This window comes from Bos javanicus, chromosome 18, assembly GCF_032452875.1.
Source record: "Bos javanicus breed banteng chromosome 18, ARS-OSU_banteng_1.0, whole genome shotgun sequence".
Lineage (NCBI taxonomy): Eukaryota > Metazoa > Chordata > Mammalia > Artiodactyla > Bovidae > Bos > Bos javanicus.
The window spans coordinates 19,329,351-19,343,842 of record NC_083885.1 but is presented as its reverse complement, the minus strand read 5'-3'; the positions used below and the strand labels follow the sequence as shown (position 1 = coordinate 19,343,842).

The following is a 14,492-nucleotide window of genomic DNA, read 5'->3' as shown; positions in this document are numbered from 1 at the left end:
AAAGAAAAAGCATAACACGCCATTAACGAGGCCAGAACCCCGACTGCTCTTCCTGGACGGGAGCCACACACTCCAAAACCGATCAACCGATACACCCCCAAGGCACCGATGGTAAGATTACAACCCCGCGCTCTCGATGCCAACCCGGGCCGTCGGATGCCTCAGTTTCCCGATCTGTAAATGGGGGGCTCAAAAAGATAGATTTCTGCGTTGCTCCCACACCAAGTCCTCGCTTCTCGAGAGGTCCCGGCGGCGGTGACCACGCTCCCACGACTCAGGAGCCCTTTCAGGAAGGCCTGGGGAGGTGGGGAAGCCCAGGCTGACGTCAGCTGGCTCAGCACCCCGCGGGCCTGGCCGGCTAAGGGCCGGGGCAGGTAACGGGTCGGCGACCAGGGCTCGACGGCCGCGGTGGCAACTCGAGGCGCCCAGAGGCCGGAGAAGGACGCCCGAGGGGCCGGGTCACCCGTCGCTCGGCCGCTCGCTCACTCACTCACCTCGCGGGGCGGGGCGTCGCCCCTTCCCCAGTCTCTCTAGCCCGCTTCCCCGGCTGGCCCTGCCGTCCCACACCCACCGCCCTAGTATTTACCTCAGACGCGAGGGCCCCCGCGCAGCCAAACCTGCTACCTGGGCCCGCCCCCACTTGCCCCGCCTCTGAACCGCCCAGGGAGGGAGGGAGTGAGCGGGGGCGGAGGGGCAACAGCCGCCCCAACCAATCGCAGCCCGGGCTGCATTCCGGCGCACGCCCTGATTGGGCCGCCCTGTGATAGACCTTCCTCCAATGGCTGCCGGCCCGGGGCGGACTGAAGGGACTTTCCGCTCCGTCAAGCTCGGTCGAGCCAAAGGGAAAGTGGAGGGGCGGGGAAGAGAAGAGAGGGGGATGGGGGCGGGGACCTCTGACTGATTGGACGAAAGACTGCTGGGGCCGCAGCACCATTGGCTGACACTGGAGCCGGGGCGGGGTGCTGGGCATCTCTCTGCTCCACCTCCCAGGTCTGGGTCTTGGCTTTGGCTTAGCTGTCAAAACTCCTATAGCTTGAGTTTGTAGCTGGAGTGGGAAGCAGCACAGAAGCGAGCTAGGAATAGGATTTCAAGATTCCATGAAAAAGCAAAGCTTTAGAATGAGACCTAAGTTTGAATCCTTTGCGCTTTCAGTTAGTAGCCGCTTGATTTGGGGAACTCATAACCACTCTGAGCCTCAATTTCCCCATCTGTAAAATGGAGATAATCGGATTGCCTGTCTTACAGGATGGTTGTGAAAAATCGTATGTAAAGTTCCTGACACAGCAGGAACTCAGTAATGTTAAACCTTTTCCTCTCAGATTCTGCCTGCGGCCCCTGCTGTTTCTGAACCTCCATTGCCACCTATCCTAGTATGGAGGGAGGTCTCCCTGAGGTGATGGAGAAAGAATTTCCACACGCGGCCTCCTGTGGCTCTGCACCCCTGGCCACCAGCCAGGGCTTGGGGTGTAGTTAAAGATCCTTCAATTAGAAGGGAGGTTTCTGAATCCCAAAAGTGCTCAAAATATTTAAGGAAGTGCTTTTTATAATCAGTCCCAGAGCTTTGCAGCATGCCTTGCTGTACTGGATACTCCTGTTAATTAATTTCTTCTCCTTTGACATTTTAAGTACTAATTATAGGAGAAGGTGATTAATACTGAGGAAGTAAGACATGTGGGGTGTGTGTTTGTGTGTGTGTGTGTGTGTGTGTGTGTATTTAATCATGAGAGGGAAAACTTCCTCAGTGGAAAGTGACATTTCTGAAGATCTGGGGAATTTAAACCAGTTAGTCCCTAAAATAAGTCACATGAGTGACTTATTATTAACAGTCCTGGCAAACAGGCCACCCATCTCTCTTGCCATAAGCACCCAGAATGAAATGGACATCTTTTGAAAACCTCAATCCACTCTTGTCCCTCCTTGGTCCATCCTTATTTGTCCACATGATCACAAAGAAGAAGAAAGCAATAAAATGGAAATCTAGAGGTTTAACTCTTAAGTGTGGCTTCAGGCAACACCATTCCCTAGATCGAGATTCTCAAAAAAAAAAAAAAAAAGTCAATAGGACTCAGAAATCACAGTCTGGCTGTCTGGAAGAAAAGTACAGCCTGAGGGCTTTTGCTTTATCCATACAGTGAGGAGGAGGCAGTGGAGTGGGGGATAAAGACTTAACCCTTTTAGACAGGACAAGCACTGGCACTTCTCCAGTTTGCCACACTCCTCACCACTCCCTATTTGATCCTCCTGGCACTTACATTGTCTGCCAGCTCCTAAAGGCATTTGGATTTGCTGCTGTTGACCTAGAACATTTTTGTGTCCTTTTTTTTTTTTTTTAATTGTATTTATTTTTGGCTGTGCAAAGTCTACATTGCTGTGTGGGCTTTCCTCTAGTTGCAGAGAGCAGGGGCTACCCTCTAGTCGCGGTACACAAGTTTCTCCCTGTGGTGGCCTCTTTTGTTGTGGAGCATGGGCTCTAGGGCATGCCAGTCTCAGCAGCTGCAGCTCCTGGACTCTAGAACACAGGCTCAATAGTTGTGGCACAAGGGTTTAGTTGTTCTTTGACAAGTGGGATATGCCCTACCAGTGATCGAACTCATGTCTCCTGAATTAGCAGGCGAATTTTTTAACCACTGAGCCATCAGGGAAGCCCTTCACGTCCTGATGATGGCAGTTAATGCTGCTGAGCCCTAGGAGGCTTCAGGAAGGCTTTCTTCCCTACCAGCAGTGGTCAGCCCTCCTATCACAGATTCCCTGAATCAGACACTGGCAGAGCTCAAATTCGTCCAAGAGACAGTCTTCTAAGCCAGACCAGATAAATAGGGCTTATCCCAGTTACCGTTTTCCATCAATTGGTAACGACCCCTAGAATATTGTGTTGAAAATAATTCTTAAGCTGTATTCAGGCTCACAGGGAAGAGAAAGGCCGCCAGGGGATGAAATGAATAGTGTCACGGTGCTATTATTTGCAGTCCTTGCTAAGCCAGCCTCTCATTTTGCAAATGGGAGAAAACATGTCAACCCCCCATGAGATGAGCTGGGACCCTGATTCTCCTAATTGCAAGCCAGGGCTCTATCTCTATTTAAATAGATTCTCCAACTGATATGCCCATCCTCTCTGCCTTCCAAACCCTCCTTCATTTAAGGCTTAGTCAGAATCCACCTGCTTCCCAGGGTCTTTGCCAATGGCTCCAGGCCCCACTGATCCCCTCTGTTATCTACCCACCACCCACAGCCTCTTCCATTCAGCCTGGCCCTGGCTTCAGGCAACTGGTGGTTGAGTTACTGAGCCAGTAGCCGGAGACACAGTGGTGTAAGAGAGAGATGCCAGCCTCGCTTGCCCTTTGGCAAGGAAGACAGACCTTAAAGGAATAATTACACAATCACTTAATTGGGGAGACTAGAAGAAACCTCAGAAGGAGAACTGCTCTAAGCACACGTCAAAGGTGACTGGGCATTCAGGGAAAACCTGTTTGAGGAAGTCATCTTTAAGACAAGGTGGGGGACTTTCCTGGTGGTGCAGTGGGTAAGACTCCGCCTGCCAATGCAGCGGACACGGATTCGATCCCTGGTCCAGGAAGATTCTGCAGACAGCAGAGTAACTAGACCCGTGTGCCACACTACTGAGCCCACATTCTAGAGCCCGAGAGCTGCAACTACCGAAGCCCTCAGGCCTAAAGCCTGTGCTCTGCAACAAGAGAAGCCCCCACAGTGAGAAGCTCCCACATCGCAACAAAGACCAGTGCAGCCAAAAATAAAAATAAACAATTCTAAAAAGACAAAGTAGGAATGGTGACTGGTAGTCAAGGTGAGGGGAGCGCCCCAAGCAAAGGAACCATGTACATGACATATTAGAGGAACTGGGGGAAGGGGAGGCAGAGCACAGAAAGTGTGGACAAGAAAGAGCCAGTCAGGCAGGACCTAGTGAGCCATGACCAAGAGGTAGCTAGTCTTTAACTCAAGAGCACTGGGAGCCCTCTGAAGGGTGTTAAACAGGGTGGTAACTGTAATTGGAAAAGACCCTGATGCTGCGAAAGATTGAAGACAGGAAAAGGGGACGACAAAGGATGAGATAGTTGGATGGCATCACCGATTCAATGGACATGAGTTTGAGCAAGCTTCGAGAGATAGTGAAGGACAGGGAAGCCTGGCGTGCTGTTGTTTATGGGGTCACAAAGAGTCAACATGACTTAGCAACTGAACAACAACAACTGTAATTCTACACTGTCTTGCACACTTCTCTATTGTGCACAGCAGGACCCAACAATAAACCACTGAATTGAATGGAGCTCTCTCCCCCAGGAGCTGGGACCCTCCTGGTCACCGGGTAGGGACCTATGACTAAGAGTAACACCCAGTCAGGACTCAACAAAACCTTCTCACAGCACTGGTCATGGTGATTCATGAGACCTGCCCCAAACTGCTGCCCACAGGCTACCCTCTACTTCCAGCCTCACCAAGTTCAGTGTAAACTTTACAGTCTATTTGCACAACCCAAGGCGAACTCTTGATATTCCACACTGCCACGGTAATCCTTCCATCTCCCCCATCTCAGTAAATGGAAACTTCCAGTTTTTTGTCCAGCCTCCCATGGGTCCAGTCATTTCCCCACTACTCCTGTGAACATGTGCAAGAGACATCACTTTGCCAACAAAGGTCCATATAGTCAAAGCTATGGTTTTTCCAGTAGTCATGTATAGATGTAAGAGTTGGACCATAAAGAAAGCTGAACACTGAAGAATTGATGCTTTTGAACTGTGGTGTTGGAAAAGACTCTTAAGAGTCCCTTGGACTGCAAGGAGATCAAAGCAGTCAATCCTAAAGGAAATCAACCCTGAGTATTCATTGGAAGGATTGATGCTGAAGCTGACACTCCAATACTTTGGCCACCTGATGCAAAGAGCCAACTCATTGGAATAGATCCTGATGCTGGGAAAGGTTGAGGGCAAGAAAAGAAGTGGGCAACAGAGGATGAGATGGTTGGATGGCATCACCGACTCAATGGACATGAGTTTGAGAAAACCTCAGAAGATACTGAAGGACAGAAAAGCCTGGCGTGCTGCAGTCCACGGGGTCACAAAGAGTTGGACATGACTGACAGAACAGCGACAACAACAAACCATGAGGCTAAGCGGGACAAGGTGTCCCCACAGGCAAAGACACCCTACCAGTGCTTTTTCCTTGATAAACCAGCATGGTGTTGCAATCATGGCTGAGTCAAGAGCCCTCCATCTCAGGGATGTGCTTCTCTCTTAGTGAGGGCAGACTCTAGACATAACTGAGTAGGGGTCCCCAACCCAAGTACGGGCCTGTGGCCTGTTAGGAACTGGGCCGCACAGCAGGAGATGAGTGGTGGGAGAGCAAGCAAAGCTTCATCTGAACATAAGCAACACACTTAGGGTGTCACTGTCTCCCATCACCCCCAGGTGGGACCGTCTAGTTGCAGGAAAACCAAGCCCAGGGTTCCCACTGATTCTGCGGTATTGTGAGGTATGTCATTATTTCATTATATATCACAGTGTAGTAATAATAATAAAAATAAAGTACACAATAAATGTAACGCCCTTGAATCATCCTGAAACCAGCCCCCACCATTCCTGCTGCTGCTGCTAAGTCACTTCAGTCGTGTCCTACTTTGTGCGACCCCACAGACGGCAGCCCACCAGGCTCCGCTGTCCCTGGGATTCTCCAGGCAAGAACACTGGAGTGGGTTGCCATTTCCTTCTCCAATGCATGAAAGTGAAAACTGAAAGTGAAGTCTCAATCATGTCCGACTCTTAGCGACCCCATGGACTGCAGCCCACCAGGCTTCTCTGTCCGTGGGATTTTCCAGGCAAGAGTACTGGAGTGGGGTGCCATTGCCTTCTCCACCCCACCACTCCAGTCTGTGGAAATATCGTCTCCCACAAAACCAGTCCCTGGTGCCAAAAAAGGTTGGGGACCGCTGCAACTGAACATTCTCTCTGGGGGCTTTTACTCCCATTACCTAAAAGCTCTCTCATAAAATAAAAGGGATTAAAATGCTTTAATCATCTTTAAACGCATCCAACTGAACTATAAATCCATGCTTCCCATCAGAGTTATTTGCTGTTATTGATAACAAATGAGTTCTGTGTGATTTAGAAAGCACACAGAGAGTGAAAGGGTTTCATGCTCTCCACTGAGATCTTTGTGCTGCATCTGGAGTCTCATTTTGAGCAGCAGACACATCAGGAATAATCCCAGGTCCCAGGCAGCCTTCCTCTCCTCAGGAAAAAGATACTAGAAGTGTCGGGGGAAAAAGTGACTCATTATGATGATCTACCTTTTATTTCTGCTTCTTTTCAGCAAATGAATTCTCCCCTCATTCAACAAATATTTGAGGACTTCCCTGGTGGCTGAGTGGTAAAGAATCACCTGCCAATGTAGGAGACATAGGTTCCATCCCTGGGCCAGGAAGATCCCCACATGCCACAGAAGAGCTAAGCCCATGTGCTACAACTATTGAGCCCATGCCCTAGAGCCCAAGAGTCGCAACTACTGAACCCACATGCCAAGCTACTGAAGCCTGAGTGCCCTAGAACTGGTGCTCCACAACAAGAGAAGCCACCGCAGTGAGAAACCCTCGCGCTGCAACTGCAGAGTAGCCCACACTCACTGCAACTAGAGAAAGCCCGAACACAGCAACGAAGACCCGGCACAACTGGAAATAAACGAAATATCTGAGCACCTACAATGTGCTAGCCATCATTCTGGATTCTGTGGACGCTGCAGTGAGCATGGCCTGAGTTCTCAAGGAGCTGACATCCTAGAGGAAGGAAGAAACCACGGTGATGAGCTAGTCATGCTAAGAAGACAGGGTTAAGCAGAACAGGGGAGAAGAGGGGGTCGGGGACTGCTATTTTAGGTAGATTGTTCAGGGAACAGCTCCCTTGATGAGGTGGCATGCGAACAAAGACAAGAAGTAAATGAGGAAGCCAGCCATGCTGCTGTCTAGGGAAGAATGTTCCCATAGTGGGGAACAGGCAAGCGTGAAGGTCTGGGAGCCGCAGTGCACTTGGCATTGTCAGGGAACAGTTGAGAGGCCATTGTGGCTGGAGTGCAGAGAATAGGGGTGTGAGTGACGGGGGTGAGGCCAGAGAAAGCTCAGGGGTGGTCCGGGCCATCAGAAGACCTTGACTTTCACCCAGCACTCAGTGGGAAGCCCTGAGGAGTTTAGATGAGAGCCCTGGCTCCCCTAACTTATGTTTTAATGGCTCACTCCAAGGGACAAGGGTCAAAGCAGAGAGACCAGTGAGTGATCAGGCAAAGGTGGGCCCCGAAGAAGCCCCTTGCTGCCTAGGGGTGGGGAGAGCAGGTGGGGAGGAGGAAGATGAGGAACTAATGGTGTCAAGAAAGAAGATCCAGATAAAGAAGAAGTGAAGTGAAGTCGCTCAGTCGTGTCCGACTCTTCACAACCCCATGGACTGTAGCCTATCAGGCTCTTCAGTCCATGGGATTTTCCAGACAAGAGTACTGGAGTGGGGTGCCATTTCCTTCTCCAGGGATCTTCCCCACTCAGGGATCGAAGCCGGGTCTCCCGTGTTGTAGGCAGATGCTTTTACCGTCTGAGTCTCCAAAGAAGAGATGCAGGGAATTCCCTTTCAGTCCAGTGGTCAGGACTCTGCACTTCTACTGCCAGGGGGCGGATTGCAACCGTCCAGAGAGGAAGGATTTTCAGATAATTGACAGGGGGACAGGCAGCACTTAGGGGTTGGATCTGTGGATTGTTCTGGACGTGATGATAAGTAGGATTAAATTTAGGGAGAAACAGAGGGAAATCTTGGGGACTCCAAAGAGCTTGGATTGCCAGCATGGCCAACTGTAGTCTCCTGCCATGTAATTCTTGGAGGGCAACTGCTCAGGTCAGTCCCTGTCTTGTTAACGACCTTGCTGCTTGCTGCCACCCAGGGCCCGAGGCCCCGAGTCCTCTCTGGTGCAGGCTGTACCCAGATATGTGCCCAACCGCCATGTGCCTCACACACTGGGCTGCACCAATCTCCCAAGCAGGAAAGGAGGCGTGAAGATGTTGGTGCAATAATGACGCTGTATGTAATCTCAACTCAGCCCTCTTGGAATGGGATTCCGCCTCCCACATTTCTGTGGGGTGTATTCATTTCAGCATCTGGTTTTGGCACTATAGATTTTGGGGGGGGGGGAAACACTCAGATTGACATTTTTTTTTTTCTTCTAAGTTGATAGTGAATCTAATTAAAGTCTCAAGCTCTTTAAAAAATTCTGTTGCTCTGGTACCTTTTTTTTCTGCATGGAAGAATTATATATTCTGAGCTATAAATCTGGAATCTGTCTGCTCAAGGATAAGCCAATGGCCACAAGCACACATCTTTCAGGTAACCTCCCTATTGGAGAATTTTGAGTCCTACTTTACAAGTTGTCTGGCCTAGAATGCTTTGGATGGATCTACTGGCCTTTTGTAAGTTAGGAAACATCAACTCTGAGCTTTGATAGTAGTCACATGTCAAGATTTCAGTACCACCCTTACCTGGCTTTCTTGATCTCTTCTCTTCCCATAATCCCTCCCTGGGTTATGTCATCCGAGCCCAGTGAGCCGTGTTCATCTGTTGATGTTGAGGCCCCCCATGCTGTTATATCTGGTGGTGATCACTCCCACAGGCTCCAGACCCATGCTCTAACTTGGCGTCTCCATTTGACTTCTCCACCTAGATTCCTCACACTGGAAAATCCAAAACATAAGTCTCTCTTGCTTCCAAACTCGTTTCCTACCTGTCTTCCCCAGGTCCCTAGTTACTCAAGTCAGAAATCTAGGAGTCTTGACAGAGTGGCACTGACGTATATACATGTGACATATACACACTGCTTTGTGTAACACAGGGAGCTGGTGGGAACCTACTGTAAAGAACAGGGGACTCAGCTCAGAGCTCTGTGATGACCTAGAGAGGTGGGATGGGGGAGGGGAGGGAGGCACAAGAGGGAAGGGATATATGATATACATAGCTGATTCATATTATTGTACAGCAGAAATTAACACAGCATTGTAAACCAATTATACTCCAATAAAAGAATCATTGGGATGCTGGGAAAGATTGAGGGCAGGAGGAGAAGGGGACATCAGAGGATGAAACGGTTGGATGGTATCATCAACTCAACGGATATGAGTTTGAGCAAACTCCAACATGAGTTTGAGCAAACTTTCCTCAGACTTTGCTCCCTTCACACCAGGGAAGCCTGGTGTGCTGCAGTCCATGGAGTCGCAAAAAGTCAGACCCGGCTGAGCAACTGAACAACGTGCAACAACAACAAAGGAACCTAGGCACCATCCTTCAGTCCTCCCTTTCCCTCAGCCCTCTCCTCCATTCCATCTGTAAACGTCTCTGGAATCCATCGTCTCTCCACCTCCACTGATGCCCCCGGTGGCTGCCCAGTGTTCCCTCCCCTGCAATAGCTCCTGGATGGTCTCTCTACTTCCTCTTCCCCTCACCCCTACCCCTGTGCATTCCAGTCCCTTCTCCACTCAGAAACAAGAGAGACATTCTTTAAATGGGTCACTTAGAACTCCTTAGAACTCTCTAATAGCCCACCATAATTCTTGCCCATGGTCAACTAGGCCCTTCATGAATTGGCCCTACTTATCTCTGCAGACCCACATGGTGGACTCTCCCCTTAGCTTGCCTCAAACACACTGTATTAGTGTCCTGTGGCTGCTGTAACAAATGATCCCAAACTTGGTGGCTTCAAAATGACAAAAACTGGACTTCCCTCAGTCCAGACGGCTTCCCTGGTGGCTCAGACAGTAAAGAATCTGCCTGTAGTACAGAAGATTGGAGTTCAATCCTTGGGTTGGGAAGATTCCCTGGAGAAGGGAATGGCAACCCACTTCAGCATTCTTGCCTGAAGAATTCCATGGACAGAGGAACCTGGCGAACTATAGTCCATAGGGCTGCAAAGAGGCAGACACGACTGAGTGACTAACACACACGTGGTCCAGTGGTTAAGAATTTGCTTTCCAATGCAGGGACACAAGTTCAAACCCTGGTGGAGAATCCCACATGCCACAGGGCAACTAAGCCTGCATACCAGTACTGAGCCTGTGCTCCCTAGAGCCCGTGCTCTGCAACAAGAGAGACCACCACAATGAGAAGCCCACACACTAAAACAGAGAGTAACCCCTGCTCGCCACAACTAGAGAAAGCCCATGTCCCGCAATGAAGACCCAGTACAGGCAAAAAAAAATATCAGTCTTTAAAAAGAAGACACAAATTAACTCTGTTTAATCCTGGAGGTCACATAGCTCAGTTGGTAAATCATCTGCCTGCAATGCAGGAGACCTGGGTTCAATTCCTGGGTCAGGAAGATGCCCTGGAGAAGGAAATGGCAACCCACTCCAGTATTCTTGCCTGGAGAATCCCATGGACAGAGGAGCCTGGCAGGCTACAGTCCACAAGATCACAAGAGGCGGACAAGACTTAGCGACTAAACCACCACCACCAATCCTGGAGGTCAGAAGTTCAAAATGGGGCTAGAACCAAGGTGGCTGCACGACCACACTCCCTTCAGAGGTTCTGGGGGGAAATGTGTGTCCTTGTCTTTTCCTAGGAGCTTCCCTGGTGGCTCAGATGGTAAAGAATCTGCCTGCAAAGCAGGAGACCAGGGTTCGATCCCTGGGTCAGGAAGATCCCCTGGAGAAGGGAATGGCTACCCACTCCAGTATTCTTGCCTGGAGAATTCCATGGACAGAGGAGCCTGGCGGGCTACCGTTCATGGGGTCACAAAGAGTTGGACATGACTGAATGACTAACACTTTCACTTACTCACTCTTGTCTTTTCCAGCTTCTTGAGCTGCAATCCTTGGCCCATGAGGCCCTTTCCTCCATCTTCAAAGCCAGCAGTATAGCATCTTCCTTCAGTGGTCACCTTGCCTTCTTCTGGGTCAAGTCTGCCTTTGCGTCTCATATGAAGACACTTGGGGATGCATCTAGGGCCTAGCCAGATAATCCAGGATAATCACTCTATCTCAAGATCTGTAACTTAATGACATTTTTAAAGTCCCTTTGCCACATAAAGCAACATTTTCAGGTTCTGGGGATTAGGACCTGGCTATTGGGGGAGGCGGAGAAGGCAATGGCACCCCACTCCAGTACTCTTGCCTGGCAAATCCCATGGACAGAGGAGCCTGGTAGGCTGCAGTCCATGGGGTCACTCAGAGTCAGACACAACTGAGCGACTTCACTTTCACTTTTCACTTTCATGCACTGGAGAAGGAAATGGCAACCCACTCCAGTGTTCTTGCCTGGAGAATCCCAGGGACGGGGGAGCCTGGTGGGCTGCCATCTATGGGATGACACAGAGTCGGACACGACTGAGGCGACTTAGCAGCAGCAGCAGCAGCAGCATTGGGGGAGGGGCATTATTCAGCCTACCACACTACAAGCTGTCTCCCATGACAGGGTCTTTGTACGGCTTGTTCCCTGTGACTGGAATGCTCCCCCTGACCCCTTCCCTCTTTGCATAGCCAGTTTCTTCTTATCTGGGGGCCTGTCACCTTACCTGTCACCTCCTCACAGGGCCTGTCTCTGACCAAACCCCCAATCTGAAGGGTTCCCTGTATCCTGAACCTCTTCCCTCACACTTGCCACAGTAAACCTTCTTTTACATATTTTCCAGCTTATTTGTTTTCCGCCTGCCTCTCCCTTTCCCCTCCCCATCAGTACCTAGAGGATAGGCATGGTGTCTGTCTGTTTTGTTCAGATGAATCTGTAATCCAAGATGGTGACATGCAAACAGGCTGCTCTGTCTAATCCTCTGAGAAAGCAGACTCCCTCCATCTTCCTCCTGACCTTCTCTATTCGAAAGAATGGTCTGGGCAAAACCTGATGCCACCAACGAAGAGAACCCACCTCTATGTTCACAGCAGCACTGTGAACAATAGTCAAGATGAGGGAACAACCTCAGTGTCCATTGACAGATGAATGGATAAAGAAAATGTGATATATATACACAGTGGAATATTAGCCATAACAAAGAATGAAATAATGCCATTTGCAGCAACATGGATGGATCTAGAAATTATCATAGTAAGTCAGAAAGACAAATACCATATGATATCACTTATTAATGGAATCTAGAATGTAACACAAAGGAACATATCTACAAAACATAAACAGACAAAGGACACAGAGACCAGACTTGTGGTTGGCAAGTGGGCAGAGGGTGGGGCAGGGATGGAGTAAGAGATTGAGGCTAGCAAATGTATCATGAGGTTAGCAAATGTATTATATATTGAATGGATACATAAAAAAGTCCTAATGTATAGCACAAGGAACTATGAGTAGTTTATCCTGTGAAAAAGCATAATGGAAAAAGAGTATGTACACATATGTATAACAGAATCATTCAGCTGTATAGAAATTAACACAACGCTGTAAATCAACCATACCTCAATAAAATAAATTCAAACAAATGAAGAGAACCCACACACATGCCCTTACTGGGGAGGCGCCCAGGGAGACGCCACAGTATTTAACCAACCAGACACACAGGAAACCATTCAAGGAAGCCGATTCCACCTTGATGAGCAGCCACCTGAGTCCTTGCTAATTAAATTCAGCTAAGAATTATTTCACCAAGGCCTACCCACGAGGCTGCTTGCAGAGGAGAACTGTTCCCCAGTCTTCTCCATCCTTCTCCCCTGGAGACACTTGGAGAGAATGGAGGGAGGCCCAGGGGCCTGCTTGCGTCTCTCTCATCTGTGTTTCTGCCGGGACACTGAGGTTCCTCTATAACTTACAACTCCACGCTGGGCTAGACTTCTCTAAACTGAAGCCAAATGTGTTTTGATTGCGAGGCTATTTCTAAACACTGCTTGTGCCTTAAGCAATCAATTATCTGGTTGAAACATCATGTCTCCTCCCTTCAAGGAGAATATTGTGCTTTAATATGTGATAATGTTCAGAGTATTTTTAAATACTTCATTGTGTTTGGTCACAATGAAGATAGTTCTGGTGACTCAATAGTTTTATCTTCTGTGATTATTTACAGCATAACATTCATGGTCATTTTTTTTTTTTATAAAATCATGAACTAGGGAGAATAAAACAAAGTGGTTTATAAACATTAACCAGTTTTTCACAAATAACAGTGTTGAAATAATAACACTTGCACAGTACCTGACAGTTTACAGAAGCTTCTGAAAAATTCAGAGAAAAACATTTGTTTTGTAAGGAAGGGCCTTTGATTTTGCCCTGTAAACTTTTGATCTATAACTTTATATCCTAAAGTGGCCTGGCACAAACAAAACCAAACCATCTCTTATGAATATATTTTGGAAATCTGCTGCCAGAGTTCAGTTCACAGGCTTCAGAGACCTGGTGGGGCTGTTCAAAATTCTGGCCTAGGTTAGTTTTAAAAGTTGCATTTGGATACGGAGTTGTTCCCAAAGGTTTAACTGAAGAGTAATTGATTTCACTGGAAATAAAAGTCCAGTTGCTGGGCAGTCATATTTTTCTTGAAACTCTAGAATGTCTTGAGGAACACATGTATGTCACCTGTCCCCTTTCAATACTGTCCTAAGTACCAGAAGGAGAGCAGGGTGAGTTGTAGCCCCTCCCACCCTGGATGGGGGGAGGGTTGAGGCGGATGGGAGGGTGGGAGCAGGGCCAGGGTACAAGGGAAAGATCAAAGGTGAGAATGCCTACATTCCGAATCTCAACCACAGAGGAAGTGCCATGTGTAGGGTCCAGGATGAGTGGACGAACCACTCAACCTGATGGACGACCATGAGCTAAGACAAAGCAAACAGTTACTTCCCGAGCATCCCTCCTCGTGGGGGGCTCTCCACACCCATAAATACTCAGTGGCATCCATGGGCCTCCCTGACGCATGTCAGCTTGACTTGAGACCAGCCCCATCCTGTACAGGCAGGCTGCCCCTCTTCAACATCCCAGGATTGAATCTTGGCAAGAAGTTGATGGCAAAGTTGGGATTCAGTGAAGTCTACTCCACAGGGCACTGATGTGCTTTCCTGTGCCAGAACAAAGGTGACCTATTGGGTTGGCCCTGGGCAGATCCAGGTTCCATCTGAGTGGGCTGTGCTCAGATGTCGTCCCATCCTGGGATCCAAACCAATGGCCTCCTCCCAAACACACTGAGCTGAACACTGGCCTGGAAACATCAGAGCAAGAGTCTGGTATCCTGGTGGCTGAGTTTCTCAATTTCCTCCGGAGAGAAAGTGTTTCCTCGGAGCCTTAAGGGGATAAAGCAAAGAGAGATTTGAGTGAGGACTGGACCAGAGCTGTGCTTTAAATCAGGAAGATGCTGCTTTGTAAACCTGTGCCTGGATGGCCTGCCCCTCCCCACCCCCACCCCCACCACCTCCCAGCTGCAGCTCTCCTGGGAGAGCTGTCTGTGCAGGTTTTACCCTCTGTCAGCCAGGGCAGCTCATGAATCACCGTGCATGATTTAACAAGCCTCCATGACTCTGCAGAGTCCACACTGGGCCCAGC

The 14,492-nt window shown here is 49.0% G+C and overlaps 2 protein-coding genes and 1 long non-coding RNA gene across 13 annotated transcripts in view; 1 reads left to right on the top strand and 2 right to left on the bottom strand.

The window, feature by feature from the left end:
* Nucleotides 1-661, bottom strand: part of CYLD (CYLD lysine 63 deubiquitinase) — a 72,010-nt gene extending 71,349 nt beyond the window's left edge. The window contains exon 1 of one of the 5 annotated variants that reach the window (XM_061387168.1): nt 587-661. The gene's annotated coding sequence lies outside the window, so the exon portion shown is untranslated. Of the gene's footprint in view, nt 1-144 lie in introns of all 5 variants that reach the window. The other 4 variants (XM_061387172.1, XM_061387169.1, XM_061387175.1 and 1 more) reach the window with 4 other exon arrangements.
* LOC133230162 (uncharacterized) lies at nt 25-8,218 on the top strand. Its single transcript, XR_009730765.1, has 2 exons — nt 25-111; nt 6,322-8,218. It is a non-coding gene; the product is annotated as an uncharacterized LOC133230162 (long non-coding RNA).
* Nucleotides 8,219-12,029: 3,811 nt separating this feature from the next.
* NOD2 (nucleotide binding oligomerization domain containing 2) overlaps nt 12,030-14,492 on the bottom strand; it is a 35,581-nt gene continuing 33,118 nt past the window's right edge. For all 7 annotated transcript variants that reach the window (XM_061387162.1, XM_061387160.1, XM_061387159.1 and 4 more), the window contains one exon: nt 12,030-14,233. In XM_061387162.1, coding sequence (XP_061243146.1) covers nt 14,161-14,233 — 73 coding nt within the window. In that variant the 3' untranslated portion in view covers nt 12,030-14,160. The remainder of the gene's footprint in view (nt 14,234-14,492) is intronic.